Raw genomic sequence first — 18328 nt, forward strand, 5'->3', positions numbered from 1 at the left:
GTTTTTTTTTTTCTAGATTTTTTTAAATTGTACTTTAGATGAAGGTTTACAGAACAAACCAGCATCTCATTAAGCAGTTAGTACACATATTATTTTATGACATTGGTTAACAACCTCAAGACATATCAAAACTCTGCCTTCTTGACCTTAGGTTCCCTATTACCAGCTTTCCTGCCCCCTCCTGCCTTTTAGTCCTTGCCCCTGGGCTGGTGTGCCCCTTTTGTCTCATTCTGTATTATGGGCCCATCCAATCTTTGGATGAAAGGTGAACCTCAGGAGTGGCTTCATTACTGAGCTAAAAGGGTTTCTGGGGGCCATACTTTCAGGGTTTCTCCAGGCTGTCAGGTCAGTAATGGGCAAGTAATTTAATCTTTCTTGCCTCAGTTTTCTTACCTCTAAAATGGTAAAATTATTATACTTCCTGGTGTTGTAAATTATTAAAATAATAATAAATTATTATTCTGTTTTTTTGTGCATATTAAACAAGAAATTGTATGTAAAATACTCCAAGCATAAGGCAAAAGTTTACTAAATAATGGATATAATCATTGTCATCATCATATACAAATTTCCACACTTTACTAAAATGTAACAAAAGTCAACACTTCATAGAACATAAATGAGAAAATAAAATAGATAATTTGAAATTTGACAGAAAGTAACACAAAGAGCAAAGGCAGAGGGGCAATGTAGTGGACCAACCAGCTGATGATGTAGGGAGTAGTTCAGTTAGCATAAATAGGAGCAAGAGAGAGTGCTAGAAAGTGTCCCATAATCTGAAAGACACCTACTTTCTATTTTCATTAGGAGAGGGGCAGCTAGTGAAGGTTCTGAACAAGTGAGGAGTGTGTCAGGAGCTATTCTACAAAGCTTAATTTAACTTCAAGTGTTAGTGTTTGGCTGCTACCCAAAAGGTTGGATGTGCAAGTTCTCCCAGAGGCACCTTAGAAGAAAAACCTGGCAATCTACTTCCAAAAAAATCAGCCATGCTATGGAATACAGTTCTACTCTTAGATATATGGGGTCACCATGAGTCAGAATCTACTCAATGGCAACTGGTTTTTGGGTTCAAACATACCAACAAATATGAAAATGGCACAGGAACCAGACAACATTTCGTTTTGTTATACATAAGGTCATCATGAGTCACAGCTGACCTCACAGAAACTAACGACAACAAAACCATGTAGGATACACTGGAACTGAAGCAGACTTTGCCTACTCTTTTTCCCCCTGCCTATCCTTAACCCTCTGACCTGTTATTCTATCTGCTAACTGCCTACTCATCTTTCAAAGTCCATTTCAAATGTTACCTTCTCTCTAAAGCATTCTTCGATCTGCAGTCAGAACTAATATTTCCTTCCCCGTGTTCCCATTATACTTCATTCCACCACTATGATAGTATTCATCACAATGTATCATGGTAAATTGTAGATATTTCTGTCTTTCTTGCTAAATTGCAATATTTCTGAGAGCAAGGATTTGGTCTTATTCATCTTGGTAACCTCAGTACCTAGCACAGTGCTTGTCAAAATAAATAAAAGCTGAATTGAGCCTTTTGATGATTTCAAGGCAGAACGTAAGTGTGTATGTATGTAAATGGTTGCAATAGTCCTGGTAAAAGTTAATAAACCCCTGAATTAGAGATATAGCAATGTGAAAGGAAAGGTATCAGTAGACACATGAGACATTATGAAGGTGCAATCTACAGTCTCACTGTCCAAACAGTAGCCACTTGCATCATGTGGCCATTGAGCACTCGAAAGGTGACTCATTTGAAGGAAAAGTGCTGTATAAAATACATATTGGATTTCAAAGATACTGTATATAAAAACGTAAAATAGCTCATTAAAAAAATTTATATTGATTACATGTAGAAATGATAATATTTTGGATATACTTGATTAAAAATATGGTTAAAATTAGTTTCTCCTGTTTCCTTTACCCTTTTAAATGTAGCTGTTAGAAAACATAAAATTATATATGTGGCTTTTATTATATTTTTATTGGACAGCTCTCATCTAGAGGACTTAGAAATTGACTGGATATGTAATACAGAGGGAGTTATTGGGTGATGCAAACAGTAAGAAAGGTTGGTGTTTCAACTCTACCCAGAGGCATCTTGGAAGAAAAACCCAGCGATCTACTTCTGAGAAATCAGCCATTGAAATCCCTATAGAGCACAGTTCTACTCTGACAAACATGGGGCCACCATGAATTAGAATCAATTCAACAGCAACTGTTTGTTTTTGTTTTTGTGACACAGAGAAAAGAAAGAATCCTGGATTTTGAGCCCAGAAGACTAGACAAAAAGGTCGCGCTTTAAGAGAAATATGGCACTTGAGAAGCTGGCTCAGCTCTTGCCCTCTCTTTCAAAAAACACGCAAGAAATAAAGACGAACTTTTTTTTTTTAATTGATAAACATAATGGTAAAGTATGTTCTTATTTGAAAGCCTGTGTTTTCACATTTAGAAAAGCTGTGTTTGAGAACAACCAAATTTTTAGTAGATTGTTATGCATCATGGAAACCCTGGTGGAGTAGTGGTTAGGAGCTATGGCTGCTAACCAAAAGGTGGGCAGTTTGAACCCACCAAGTGCTCCTTGGAAACCCAATGGGGCAGTTCTACTCTGTCCTATAGGGTCACTATGAGTTGGAATTGATTTGACGGCAATGGGTTTGGTTTTGGTTTTTTGGCTATGTATCATGAGTGATCATCAAGGTCAGACTAATTCAATCCTGAGTGGGAACCCAAAAATCTGGAGGTGAGTAAGAAAAATCTCAGTCCAAAATGTAATTAGTCTCATGGGTTCTGTAAAAACAATATAAAGCTCTGCAGCTTCTGGATCAAAATGGGACAAATCAACAGGGCACAGAGGCAACTCACTGGATTGTGGGTCACCACACCTCATCGTTTGGTTCCACTGATCATTCCCTAGAGATGGGGATCACAGAAGCCAGGGATCATGTTGCTGTATACATTCATAGAGGAACAAACAGGTGGTGGGCCACAAGGATGTCATTTTTTTTTTTGCCTTTTAACTCTCTTTCCTTTTAAGAGTGTTTTGAAGGATTATTTGGGGGTCGTGATCATAAAATGAAAAAGTGAAATTAATGTGTAAATTAGTCATGAGGCTCATTTCTCCTTAAATGAATCTTTTCTAGAATTACCATATTTTTATACAAATAACATGTGTCTTCTATGTTAGTTTGCCAACCATGTCTTCCCTGCCCCTGTGAGATATTATCATAAATGCACTATGCTAATTTTTTTTTTTTTTTTAATAGCAATATGTGGAAGAGGATTGGCACAGAGGTACTTATGAAAATACCTTGTGGCGGCGGGGAGCGCAACTAGCAAACGAACGTAGAACGTGCCCATTATTTGAGTAAAAATACAATAAACGAAACAAGCCTAATTACTAAAGTAAAAGCGTATGACTCTTCCTACTGAAAAATTTTACTCTGTACCCCAGACCCCAGGAGATAGTGACAAATTCAAGAGATATTTATTAGTCTATTAAAGCCATATAAGAAGATAACTGTATCTTGAATAGAAAAACAAGTGTCAAAATTCAAGCTTTTTGTGATAGCTAGATTTAGGGGGTAAAGACAAAGCAGAGCCACAAAGGAACAGGATAAGAGGTAAAACGAGATAGTAAAGAACCATAAGTGTAGAGGGTCATAGAAACCAAGAGAGGAAAGTTTTAAGGAAGTAGAAATAAATAGCATAAAATGCTACTATAAAAAAAAAAAAAATGAGAAATAGAGAATATACAAACTAGCATAGTGGAAGTAAGCCTACACAAAAAAATGTAATTGGGTTAAAGTCACTTAATAAAGGAACAGAGATTCTAAGATTGAATTAAACATAACCATAACCTTCCAAATGCTGCATAGACACATTTAAAGCCTAAACCTAAAGACATAAAAAGACTGAAAGTAAAGGATTACATATATGTGGGTACATGCGTGTGTGTTTAAAACAGTAAACACACACACACCAGTTAAATACTAATAAAAATATAAAGTACTATTAACAAAATAAACTTAAGGCAAAAAAGTAATAAGCGATAAAGAGAATCATTTTTTGATAATAAAAGAACATTTCACCAGTAAAATAGTGTAATCCTAAAACTGTGAGCATGTAACAAAGTATTGTCAATACTTATGAAAAGGAACTTGACATAATTACAAATTCATAATCATGGAGAATAAGTCCAAGCAGATAAAAATTTTTGACGATAAAGAAATTTGAGCAACATATTTATTACCTATTGGACATTTATAGAACCCTGTACCTATCATTTTGGGAAACCCTGGTGCCATAGTGGTTAAGTGCTACAGCTGCTAACCAAAGGATCAGCAGTTCGAATTTTCCAGGCGCTCCTTGGAAACTCTATGGGGCAGTTCTACTCTGTCCTATAGGGTTGCTATGAGTCGGGATCGACTCGACAGCACTAGGCTTGGTTTGGTGTTTTTTGGGGTACCTATTTTTTTTTTTTTTATCATTTAGATAATCACATTCTTTCCAAAACTGATCATATATTAGCCCATAAACAAAGTCTCTACAAATATCTAAGAGTCAAAATCATACAGAACAAAGTAAGATGCTATTTTTTTATAATTTTTATTGTACTTTAAGTGAAAGTTTACAAATCAAGTCAGTCTCTCACACAAAAACTTATATACACCTTGCTACATACTCCCAATTACTCTCCCCCTAGTGAGACAGCCCACTCCCTCCCTCCAATCTCTCTTTTCATGTCCATTTTGGCACCTTCTAGCCCCCTCTACCCTCTCACCTCCCCTCCAGACGGGAGATGCCAACATAGTCTCAAGTGTCCACCTGATCCAAGAAGCTCATTCCTCACCAGCATCCCTCTCCAACCCATTGTCCAGTCCAATCCATGTCTGAAGAGTTGGCTTTGGGAATGGTTCCTGTCCTGGGCCAACAGAAGGTCTGGGGGCCATGACCACCGGGGTACTTCTAGTCTCAGTCAGACCATTAAGTCTGGTATTTTTATGAGAATTTAGGGTCTCCATCCCACTGCTCTCCTGCTCCCTCAGGGGTTCTCAGTTTTGTTCCCTGTCAGGGCAGTCATTGGTTGTAGCCAGGCACCATCTAGTTCTTCTGGTCTCAGGATGATGTAGTCTCTGGTTCATGTGCCCCTTTCTGTCTCTTGGCCTCATAATCGCCTTGTGTCCTTGATGTTCTTCTTTCTCCTTTGAGCCAGGTGGGCTGAGACTCATTGATGCATCTTAGATGGCTGCTTGCTAGTGTTTAAGACCCCAGACGCCACTCTTCAAAGTGGCATGCAGAATGTTTTCTTATTAGATTTTATTGTGCCAATTGACTTAGATGTCCCCTGAAACCATGGTCCCCAAACCCCTGCCCCTGCTACACTGGCCTTCAAAGCATTCAGTTTATTCAGGAAACTTCTTTGCTTTTGGTTTAGTCCAGTTGTGCTGACCACCCCTGTATTGCATGTTGTCTTTCCCTTCACCTAAAGTAGCTCTTGTCTACCATCTAATTAGTGAATACCCCTCTCCCACCATCCCTCCCTCCACCCTCTCGTAACCACAAAAGAATGTTTTCTTCTCAGTTAAAACTATTTCTCTAGTTCTTATAATAGTGGTCTTATACAATATTTGTCCTTTTGCAACTGACTAATTTCACTCAGCATAATGCCTTCCAGGTTTCTCCATGTTATGAAATGTTTCACAGATTCATCTCTGTTCTTAATCGATGCATAGTATTCCATTGTGCGGATATACCATAATTTATCTATCCATTCATCCGTAGATGGGCACCTTGGTTGCTTCCATCTTTTTGCTATTGTCAACAGTGCTGCAATAAACACGGGTGTGCATGTATCTGTTCGTGTAAAGCTCTTACTTCTCTAGGATATATTCCAAGGAGTGGGATTGCTGGATCGTATGGTAGTTAGTTCTATTTCTAGCTTTTTAAGGAAGTGCCAAATCGATTTCCAAAGTGGTTGTACCATTTGACATTCCCACCAGCAGTGTATAAGTGTTCCAATCTCTCCACAGCCTCTCAAAAATTTATTATTTTGTGGTTTTTGGATTATGCCAGCCTTGTTGGAGTGAGATGAAATCTCATTGTAGTTTTCATCTGCATTACTCTAATGGCTAATGATCATGAACAATTCCTCATCTATCTGTTAGCTACCTGAATGTCTTCTTTAGTGAAGTGTCTATTCATATCTTTTGCCCATCTTTTAATTGGGTTATTTGTCTTTTTGAAGTTGAGTTTTTGCAGTATTATGTAGATTTTAGAGATCAGGCGCTGATCAGAAATGTCATAGCTAAAAACTTTTTCCCAGTCTGTATGTAATCTTTTTACTCTTTTGGTGAAGTCTTTGAATGAGCATAGGTGTTTGATTTTTGGGAGCTCCCAGTTATCTAGTTTTTCTTCTGCATTCTTGATAATGTTTTGTGTACTGTTTATGCCATGAATTATGGCTCCTAACATTGTCCATATTTTTCCTTCCATGATCTTTATCGTTTTAGATTTTATATTTAGGTCTTGATCCAGTTTGAGCTCTTTTTTGTGCACAGAGTGAGGTATGGGTCTTGTTTCATTTTTTTGCAGATGGATATCCAGTTATGCCAGCACCATTTTTTAAAAAGACTGTCTTTTCCCCATTTAACTCTTTAGGGACCTTTGTCAAATATCAGCTGCTCATATGTGGATGGATTTATGTCTGGATTCTCAATTCTGTTCCATTGGTCTATGTTTCCATTGTTGTACCAGTACCAGGCTGTTTTGACTACTGTGGTGGTATAATAGGTTCTAAAATCAGGTACAGTAAGGCCTCCCACTTGGTTCTTCTTTTTCAGGAATGCCATATTTATCTGGGGCCTCTTTCCCTTGGATATGAAGTTGGTGATTTTTTTCTCCATCTCATTAAAGAATGTCATAGGGATTTGGATCGGAATTGCATTAAACGTATAGATTGCTTTTGGTAGAATAGACCTTTTTATAATGTTAATTCTTCCTAACCATGAGCAAGGTATGTTTTTCCACTTATGTAAGTCTCTTGGTTTCTTGCAGAAGCGTACTGTAGTTTTCTTTGTATAAGTCTTTTAGTGTACATCTCTGGTAAGATTTATTCCTAACTATTTTTATTTTATCTTCTTGGGGGCTACTGTAAATGGCATTGATTTGGTGATTTCCTCTTCGATGTTCTTTTTGTTGGGGTAGAGGAATCCAACTGATTTTTGTATGGTTACATTGTATCCTGATAGTCTGCTGAACTCTTCTATTAGTTTCAGGAGTTTTCTTGAGGATTCCTTAGGGTTTTCTGTGTATAAGATCATGTCATCTGCAAATAGATACTTTTATTTCTTCCTTGCCAATCTTTATTAATAAAGGATGCTCTTTATTTCTTTATCCAGCCTAATTGCTCTGGCTAGGACCTCCAACACAATGTTGAGTAAGAGCGGTGATAAAGGGCATCCTTGTCTGATTTCTGATCTCAATGGGAATGCTTTCAGGCTCTCTCCATTTAGTGTGATGTTGGCTGTTGGCTTTGTATAAATGTCCTTTATTATGTTGAGGAATTTTCCTTCTATTCCTATTTTGCTGAGAGTTTTTATCATGAATGAGTGTTGAACTTTGTCAAATGCCTTTTCTGCATTAATTGATAAGATCATGTGATTCTTGTTTTTTGTTTTATTTATGTGGTGGATTACATTAACTGTTTTTCTAATGTTGAACCATGCCTGCATACCTGGTATGAATCCCACTTGGTCATGGTGAATTATTATTATTTTTTGATATGCTGTTGAATTCTATTGGCTAGAATTTTGTTAAGGATTTTTGCATCTACATTCATGAGGGATATAGGTCTATAATTTTCTTTTCTTGATGGCAGTGGAGGGGGGTGATGTCTTTACCTGGCCTTGGTATCAGGGATATGGTGGCTTCATAGAATGAGTTTGGTAGTATTCCATCCTTTTCTATGCTCTGAAATACCTTTAGTAGTAGTGGTGTTAACTCTTCTCTGAAAGTTTGGTAGAACTCTGCAGTGAAGCTGGCTAGAACAGGGCTTTTTTTTTTCCTGCCCTTTTTTTTTTTTTTTTAAAGAATTTTATTGTTCTTTAAGTGAAAGTTTACAAATCAAGTCAGTCTCTCACATAAAAACCCATACACACCTTGCTATACACTCCCAATTACTCTCCCCCTAATTAGACAGCCCACTCTCTCCCTCCACTCTCTCTTTTTGTGTCCATTTCGCCAGCTTCTAACCCCCTCTACCCTCTCATCTACCATCCAGACAGGAGATGCCAACATAGTCTCAAGTGTCCACCTGATCCAAGAAGCTCATTCCTCACCAGCATCCCTCTCCAACCCATTGTCCAGTCCAATCCATGTCTGAAGAGTTGGCTTTAGGAATGGTTCCTGTCCTGGGCCAACAGAAGGTCTGGGGGCCATGACCACCAGGGTACTTCTAGTCTCAGTCAGACCATTAAGTCTGGTATTTTTATGAGAATTTAGGGTCTCCATCCCACTGCTCTCCTGCTCCCTCAGGGGTTCTCAGTTTTGTTCCCTGTCAGGGCAGTCATTGGTTGTAGCCGGGCACCATCTAGTTCTTCTGGTCTCAGGATGATGTAGTCTCTGGTTCATGTGCCCCTTTCTGTCTCTTGAGCTCGTAATTGCCTTGTGTCCTTGGTGTTCTTCATTCTCCTTTGATCCAGGTGGGTTGAGACCAATTGATGCATCTTAAATGGCTACTTGCTAGTGTTTAAGACCCCAGATGCCACTCTTCAAAGTGGGATGCAGAATGTTTTCTTAATAGATTTTATTATGCCAATTAACTTAGATGTCCCCTGAAACCATGGTTCCCAGACCCCTGCCCCTGCTACGTTGGCCTTCGAAGCATTCACAAACTCAAATAATATTTGTTGAATAAACAAATGAATTTCTCTAACTCACTGAGGCAAGCCTTATGGAAACCCCAGTCATCCCTTTTATCCTGTCCTGAACTTGGTATCTAACTAAGCACAAGGGATTAATGTTCCAGGGAAGGGGACTTGAGCTGAGATTTTTTTAGCTTTGCAAAAGCTACCAAGTAGACTCAGAAATGGAATGAGCTATTTTACAGAATGCCGAGCTCCTTGTCAAGAAGAGGATGGAAAACCAAGCGTCTGAATACATAGGACCTCTCTGCATTAGGTAGAAGATAGACCTTGACAACTTCAGAGGTGTCTTCCAACTCTGACATTCTGTAGTTCTTTTCTTTTCAGATGTTCGATTTTCAATTAGGTTAAAATAAAGTGTATGTACAAATTCATTAGGAAATAACCTAACAGAAGTCATGTAACGAGCCTTAGGAATTTGATTATTTGGGCACGAGAGCCCTTTTACAAATATTTGATATATACAAATTCTACTGAGTATACGATTTGTTCTAGGTCCACATACCTGTAACTCAGGGAAGACTAAATGTAAAGTTTAAAAAAGCTTGGTGTATTTCAGAGTTTTAAACACATACAGAAATACACATCCATTTATACTGTTGTATAATTACATCAACTCTGTGAGGAAAATGATACTTGAGTTCACACAGACTTAAGTTGGTGTCCAAAATCATACATGTAAGTGCCACAATTGTCAGGTCTCAAGTTCTTCACACTCTAATATATCACACTACTTTTGACTCTAGCATAACACATGTACTACAGAAAAAAAAACAAACCCGTTGCCGTCGAGTTAATTCTGGCTGATAGCGACCCTATAGGGCAGAGTAGGACTGCTCCATAGGATTTCCAAGGAGCAGTTGATGGATTTGAACTGCTGACCTTTTGGTTAGCAGTCGAACTCTTAACCACTGCACCACCGTATTTCCATAGGACCTGGATATCATCATCTTGGATCGAAAATATCTTTCTTTCAATTTCACTGGGAAAGGACCAAAGAGAATTAAAAATATAACTCTTGCTATTTTCCCCAGAATATTAATTAAAAATCATTTTAATGACTATTAGAGAAGTTATAACATCTAATATGAACTATAACAAAACAGTGATTAAAGAGTTTAAACAATTAATGCAACATCTCATTACCCATTAAAACCCATTGCCGTCGAGTTGATTCTGACTCATAGCCACCCTATAAGACAGAGTAGAACTGCTGTATTGGGTTTCCAAGGAGCACCTCAAAGATTCCAACTTCTAACCTTTTGGTTAGCAGCTGATCTCTCTCTCTCTTTTTTTTTTTTTTTTTTTAAATAATTTTTATTGTGCTTTAACTGAAAGTTTACAAATCAAGTCAGACTCTCACATATAAACTTATATACACCTTACTATATACTCCCACTTACTCTCCCCCTAATGAGTCAGCCCGCTCCCTCCTTCCAGTCTCTTCTTTCGTGACCATTTTGTCAGTTTCTAACCCCCTCTACCCTCCCATCTCCCCTCCAGACCGGAAATGCCAATATAGTCTCGTGTCCACCTGATGCAAGTAGCTCACTCCTCATCAGCATCTCTCTCCAACCCATTGTCCAGTCCAATCCATGTCTGATGAGTTGGCTTTGGGAATGGTTCCTCTCCTGGGCCAACAGAAGGTTTGGGGAACATAACTGCTGGGATTCTTCTAGTCTTAGTCAGACCATTAAGTCTGGTCTTTTTATGAGAATTGGGGGTCTGCATTCCACTGCGGAGCAGTGCTTTTTTTTTTGTTGGGAGTTTTTTGATTACCTTTTCAATCTCTTCTTTTGTTATGGGTCTATTTAGTTGTTCTACCTCTGTTTGTGTTAGTTTAGGTAGGTTCTGTGTTCCTAGGAATTCATCCATTTCTTCTAGGTTTTCAAATTTGTTAGAGTACATTTTTCATAGTAATCTGATACAATTATTTTAATTTCAGTTGGGTCTGTTGTAATATCACCCGTCTCATTTCTTATTCAGGTTATTTGCTTTCTCTCCTGTTTTTCTTTTGTCAGTTTGGCCAGAGGTTTATCAATTTTGTTGATTTTTTCCAAAAAACCAGCTTTTGGTCTTGTTAATTCTTTCAATTGTTTTTCTGTTTCTATTTCATTTAGTTCAGCTCTAATTTTTATTATTCGTTTTCTTCTGGTGTCTGTGGGTTTCTTTTGTTGCTCTCTGTTTTTTTTTTTTTTTATATGTTCAAGTCGTAGGAATACTTCTTTGATTTTGGCCCTTTCTTCTTTGTGGATGTGCATTTATTGATATAAACTGGCCTCTGAGCACTGCTTTTGCTGTGTCCCAAAGGTTCTGATAGGAAGTGTTTTCATTCTCATTGGATTCTCTGAATTCTTTATTCCATCCTTAATGTCTTCTGTAATGCAGTCTTTTTTGAACAGGGTATTGTTCAGTTCCCAAGTGTTTGATTTCTTTTCCCTGCTTTTCCTGTTATTGATTTCCACTTTTATGGCCTTATGGTCAGAGAAGATGCTTTGTAATATTTCAATGTTTTAGATTCTGCTAAGGCTTGCTTTATGACCTAATATGTGGTCTATTCTAGAGAATGTTCCATGTGCACTAGAAAAGAAAATATACTTCGTTGCTGTTGAGTGGAGTGTTCTGTATATGTCTATGAGGTCAAGTTGGTTGATTGTGGCATTTAGATCTTCTGTGTCTTTATTGGGCTTCTGTCTGGATGTCCTGTCCACCGAAAGTGGCGTTTTGAAGTCTCCTACTATTATCGTGGAGCTGTCTATCTCACTTTTCAATGCTGATAGAGTTTGTTTTATGTATCTTGCAGCCCTGTCATTGAGTGCATAAATATTTAATACGGCTATATCTTCAAGGTGTATTTAATCATTGTATAGTGTCCTTCCTTATCCTTTCTGATGGATTTAACTTTAAAGTCTATTTTGTCAGAAATTAATATTGCCACTCCTGCTCTTTTTTGCTTGTTGTTTGCTTGGTATATTTTTTTCCATCCTTTGAGTTTTAGTTTATTTGTGCCTCTAAGTCTAAGATGTTTCTCTTGAAGACAGCATATAGACGGATCTTGTTTTTTAATCCGTTCTGCCACTGTCTGTCTCTTTATTGGTGCATTTAGTCCATTTACATTCAGGCTAATTATGGATAGGTATGAATTTAGTGCTATCCTTTTAATGTCTTTTTCTGTGTGTTGTTGACAGTTTCTTTTTCTCGATTAATTTTCCGTGCTGAGTAGGTTATCTTTATATATTGCCCTTTCCTCATATTTGTTGTTGTTGATTTTGTTTCTGCTGAGTCTCTATTTTTCCCTTGTATTTTACTTGATGAGTAGGATAGTTTGTCTCGTTTGTGGTTACCTTATTATTTACCCCTATTTTTCTAAATTTAAACCTAACTTTTATTACTTTGTATCGATGTATCTTCCTCTCCATATGGAAGGTGTGTGATTACATTTCTTAGTTCCTCTTTATTATTTTAATCTTGTCTTTTTTATATAACAACCTTGCTGTTACCCTGTTTTGAGCTATATATATATATATATATAAAATCTTCCTTTGTTTTTTTGGATTTCCCTGTCTGGGTTGACTTCTGGTTGCTCTGCCCAGTGTTCTAGTCTTGGGTTGATACATAATATTATTGATTTCGTAACCAAAGGTACTCACCTCTCTACCGCACAGCTGATACGGTTGGAGTCTGCCAACAAGGGCCTATTCTCCCAAAATAGGCCCACACAGGTCCATGCAGAAGGGAAAGGTGCTCAGAGTCCACAGACCGTTTAGGAGCCGCTTCTGTCCTGAGCTCCCCCGGTTAGTAGAGGGAGCAAATTATCTCTTGAGCCAATTGCAAATTTTTTCCTTCCCCAAGGCTGGGAGGATGGCTTTAGGGGCTCAACAGTGCCTATCTCAGGCCCAGGGAATTCAGCTGCTGAACCAGGTTGGGGTTGGGGGTCACGGTAAAATATACCCAAGTACTTAGCCTTTGCCAAGAGTGCCCTTCTTCTCAGGTTCGGGAGGTGTGAGTAGGTTGTGTGGCTGGCTGCTCCTCCCTGAGGAAACTGTGGCCGAACACTGGTACCAGCCTTCTGCTGCAGCTCTGGGAATAGTGCCTAAGGTCCCCCCACAATTCAGGTCCGGTAACTCCTCTCCACTTCTGACCAACCTCTTCCTCCTCCTGCCCCTGAGTTTGTTTTCTAAGCTTGTCTTTGGAGCTCAGTGCTCCCAGCTTGTCACAAATATGCTCATTTCACTTGTTTTTTCAGGTCTTTGCTGTAAAGAAGCCTCGCCAGAAGCATCTGTCTATTCCACCATCTTGGATCCGCCTCTCTGAAAATCAATAAGATGCTTTTAAAAGTAACATTCATTAAACACTAAAGTTCTTAGAATTAAAACAAGGCAGCAGCAGTCAAGAAATCAAAAGACGCATTGCATTGGGTAAATCTGCTGCAAAGGACCTCTTCAAAGTGTTGAAGAGCAAAGATGTCACCCTGAAGACTAAGGTGCGCCTGACCCAAGCCATAGTATTTTCATTTGCGTCATACGCATGTGGAAGCTGGACAATGAATAAGGAAGTTGACGCCTTTGAATTGTGGTGCTGGCAAAGAATATTGAATATACCATGGACTGCCAAAAGAATGAACAAATCTGTCTTAGAAGAACTACAGCCAGAATTCTCCTTAGAGGCAAGGATGGCAAGGCTGCGTCTTACATACTTTGGACATGTTGTCAGGAGGGATCAGCCCCTGGAGAAGGACACATGCTTGGCAGAGTACAGGGTCAGCGGAAAAGAGGAAGACCCTCAAAGGGTTGACACAGTGGCTGCAACAATAAGCTCAAGCATAACAACGATTGTAAGGATGGCTCAGGACCAGGCAGTGTTTCATTCTGTAGTGCGTAGGGTCACTATGAGTCAGAGCCGACCCAAGGGCGCCTAACAACAACAGCACAAGGCTTGAGAAGGTGTGAAAGGTAAAATTGTAGACATTTTTCAGAAAGTAGATTAAAAGGACAAAGAAGTAGAAAATAGAAGAGGAAATCTAAGATGATTAGAGGATCATTCTAGTAGTTCCAACACCCCGCATGTAAGGGTTCCAAAAAGAGAGAACAGAGATTAAAAAAAAAAAGACCAGTTCAGACTGGAACCCAGCAAAGCAAGAGACAGACTTGTTAAGATCTGTCCAAACCAGGATGCCTGAGGGCACCACCCTGTTTTTCTAACCTGATGATACAATGCCCAGGGAGCCTGGTTAGATTCTTATTTCCACTTCACTTGTCAGGGGTATAAGATGGAAAAGTTGCTGCTCTCTCCTCCATGCCCAAGATCAGAAGCATGCTCCCCTCAACATGTTCTTGCTGGACATTCAGGATCTCTGATTCTGGTGAGCTCTAGGTTTCCTAGGACACACTCACCACTATGCCTCTCTGACTTCCCCAAAAGGGGCTCTTAAAACCATCAAGGAAGCTGAACCCGGACTCTGACCCAAAGACTTTATTCACCTTATTTTCTCCTAGAAATACTAACATTTCGTTACAGTCCTAGATTTGACCTTCTCCTGAAATTTTTATACATATAAGTGATTGGACTCTAAAGAGAATCAGGGACATGGTTAACACAGAAATCAGTATAGTAGTTAGTCTGGGAAGGAGTGAGAGGATGTGTTGGGCCAGGAATGATAGTAACGTTCTGTCTAGTTAAGACATAGTGGTATGTACATGAGTATTTTCTCAATTATTGTTGTTTAAAACTCTACATACACATTCTTATGGTTTATGAGACATTTAATTTTTTTTTTTTAAGTGTGACCAGATAGAGTTTATTCCAGTAATGTATTTTAACATCAAAAAATCAAATGCTTCCACCACGGGTTTGAGGATGATGGAGAAGTCACTGTTTTCACTAACTGGCAACTGTGACCTTCAAGAGAGTAGTTCATTGGCTAGTCAAGACCAATGCCAGCATGGAAAGAGCTCAAAAGTAAGTTAGTGTGTTTGGTAGATTCTATTGTTGTTTCAAATATTCACTGCCCCACTCTGTGAGAGGATGATACATTCTACTCCATGGCTGTCAGGCTGAGTAGAAATGGCATGTGCCATTCCTGAGTGGAAGCCTTAAAAGCCATTCCATGGTTTTGTTGCCTGTGAGGTCAACACACCCCAGACAGGGGCTGTTCTTCAGTCTAGGTCCTAGTATTGCAGCTGGCCAACAACAGACATTGGTGTGGAGAAGAAATAAACATTTGTTAGTAAGCGGGGTTGCTTGAGGTTGTTTGTTAGGCCTCAGAAGACTTTGCAGTACAAGAGAGGGGAAAACAAATGTCTAAGGCATGTGAGGAAAGTAGTTGGTTACTTTATGGAAGGCATGGGTATATTGAAAGGCAGAGAGGGTATATTGAGTGGGTATGTTAGAGGAAGAATGAAAATCCAAAATGGAGAGGAGAATGGCTGACAGTGCATGGTGCCACGGACAGTGGAAGAAGATAAGATCAAGGACGCAGCATGAAGGGTGAGCTTCAAAGATGATAGATACAGGGCTCTTTCACAGACAGTAACAAAGGAAGAGAGAAATGGTGAAAATGAAGTTGAAACAGGGGAAACTTGAACAAGCACAAAGATGATATTCCCAATCTTTTGAGAAAATTAGAGGTGAGACAGCTGTGGGAGTGAGACGTGGACATGAGATGTTTTGGGCATGGAGAATGAGGTCAGTTTTTTAGAGCCAGCATGTACAGTCTTCACGAATGTTGATTCATTACTCCCTAATTCTCAGTTAGGGACTTGCTGACCCAGCTATCTGCTAATAATAATGAAAGTTACATATAATTACTATTGGTCGTAATAAAAACTAAAAGATCTCTTGGCTTCTTACTGGCCCATATCTGTATGAAAATATACAGCCTGTACCTGTATGAAGACTATCTGGCCTTAGAACTATTTTCTTTATTAGTATTCTGAGAAACTAAGTTCAATAGTGTTCAAAGAACATTGAAAGAATTTCTTCCTAAGTATTACATAGTTATTTGTCATACATTATTAAAAATAAACTTCGGTAAGGTATTTTATGTTGTTTTAAATGTTAAGACAACATGTGATAGAATAGGAAAACTAAAAGAAATAGATGATTTGCAAATTGGTATAGTTCAAACTAAATTTGGCTATACGATCTACTAGATCTTTTATTATTTGATGTGTTAAGTTAGTCAACTGAAATACTCAAAGCCTTTGTTTCAGATTCACCAAAGTTTACAATTACATTTATGAAACTCTTAACTATTATATTTCTTTAGACAAGGCATTTTGCATGTGATTTCCATGAATTATTTTATAGCACCTCCAGAAATCTAATAGCAATAACTCAATGAAAGAAAAAAATTGATTCCATAATCACCCTGGTAAAGAGAGGTTCTAAGCCATTTGGAGCAGTGGTCGGACGAAATCTTCTCCTTCTCCATGTTTCAGCTCTGTTTTCCCTCATGAATTTTCCATCTGGGGGAGGAGGTGGAGGACGGATAGGCATCATGTAATTGTTAATATTCGGAAGTTGATAAAGATTTGTTCCCCGTGAATTGTCCATGGGGGTTCTGAACTTCATCACTGCCTTCTTGCCCTGTAATCACATTTCATGATGTAAGAACCAAAGAAACAAAAGCAGTAACCTAACTCAAAATTAAAGCCAAGCCTCTATGATTGACATTGCATGCAAACACAACTGATATCAACAGGCAAAATGAAAACACTCCACTTTGGTCAGCCTCAAATGGCATATTGTAGTATCTACAACAATTTAAATTTTCATGAATCTCTAACCTTATTTAAGTGTATTTTTAAAACTAAACATACTATTATAAGACTTTTTATATTACTTTTGGGGTTTTCCCTAAACAACCTGTTACATCTATGGGGACCCAGTAAAATTCGAGAGTTTAATATCAGGAAGCTTGAAGGGTTGTACTTTGAAACAGGGCTGGAGAGCTCACCTAGCAGTGGGAAGGTTGTACTTTTTCACGTTCTGATTTCACCTATCCAAATGCTAGGATATCCAGGGTGGCAATGCTGTGAACAAATTGCTAATCTCATACACTGTTTAGGGTAAATTATTATAATGTTTACAGAGGGAAAGTTGGAATATTTATCAAAATTGTAAGGTACATACCCTTTAACCCAGAAATTCTACTTGTTGGAATAAAAATTCTACATAGATAAATTCACAAGAACATTAATATTAATGTCCAAGGATATATATACACACACACACACAACATATACCCACACAAGTATTACAAATTGGGTTGAACCATCAAAAAATACAACATCCTACAAGTCAATAAATAAGAGAATATTTAACTAAATTTTGCTTTGTTCATGTAATAAATTCTTGCTAGGCTTTAAAAAGAATAACGCAGATCTACTCATCTGACGTGAAAAGGTCCATGTGGCATGGTCACACATTTCTTTTAAATAACTCGTCTGTGTATTTTGATAAAGGCAGAGATGACTGGAAGGCTTTGCACTGAGGGCTGCTTCTGGGGATTTAGAATACTGAGCAGATGTTATTTCCCATTTTATATGCCTTCATGTTGTTTGAATGTTTAATCAACATGCATTACCTTAATGATTAAAAACCACCAAAAGTACAATCAATAATTATATTAAAAACTTTAGGTGTATTTTAGCTCCTGAATTATTAAAAAAAATTAATTTTTTTGTATCTGAAGTAGTTTTCCAAACTTTAAGGCATCTTTGAGCATTTTTACACATTTTTTTGGCATGGGGAATTTATTTGACATGGGTTTTATTTTCTTTAATTTCTAATTAATTTTTAGGTACTTTAATCCTTATTTTGAGGTGTTCAGTAATAAAAAGTTATTTTTAGGAGAGATAATTAAGTCTGTAAACATTTTGTTTTTGTTGTTGTTGTTAGGTGCCATCGAGTTTGTTCCGACCCATAGAGATCCTATACACAAGAGAATGAAACTGCCTGGTCCTGCACCATCTTCACAATTGTTGTTATGCTTGAGCTCGTTGTTGCAGCCACTGTGTCAGTCCAGCTCATTGAGGGTCTTCCTCTTTTTCACCTACCCTTTACTTTACCAAGCACGATGTCTTTCTCCAGGAACTGATTCCTCCTGACAACATGTCCAAGGTATGTGAGACATAGGAGCTCTATGTTTCACATACTGTGGACAGAATGCTTTAAAGAGCATTCTGGCTGTACTTCTTCCAAGACAGATGTGTTCATTCTTTGGGTGTTCCATGGTATATTCAACATTTTTCACCAACACCATAATTTAAAGGTGTCAGTTCTTTGGTCTTCCTTATTCAGCATTCAGCTTTCCCACCCATATGAGGCGATTGAAAACACCATGGCTTGGGTGTGGTGTACCTTAGTCTTCAAGGTGACAT

General features: G+C 38.2%; 1 protein-coding gene across 1 annotated transcript in view; it reads right to left on the reverse strand.

Moving 5' to 3' along the window:
• The window catches only part of ERICH3 (glutamate rich 3), a 116106-nt gene that overhangs the window by 76495 nt on the left and 21283 nt on the right, over nt 1-18328 (reverse strand). The window contains exon 7 of the mRNA XM_023549646.2: nt 16314-16532. Coding sequence (XP_023405414.2) covers nt 16314-16532 — 219 coding nt within the window. The remainder of the gene's footprint in view (nt 1-16313; nt 16533-18328) is intronic.

The sequence above is a fragment of the Loxodonta africana genome, chromosome 3, assembly GCF_030014295.1.
Source record: "Loxodonta africana isolate mLoxAfr1 chromosome 3, mLoxAfr1.hap2, whole genome shotgun sequence".
Taxonomy (NCBI): Eukaryota; Metazoa; Chordata; class Mammalia; order Proboscidea; family Elephantidae; genus Loxodonta; species Loxodonta africana.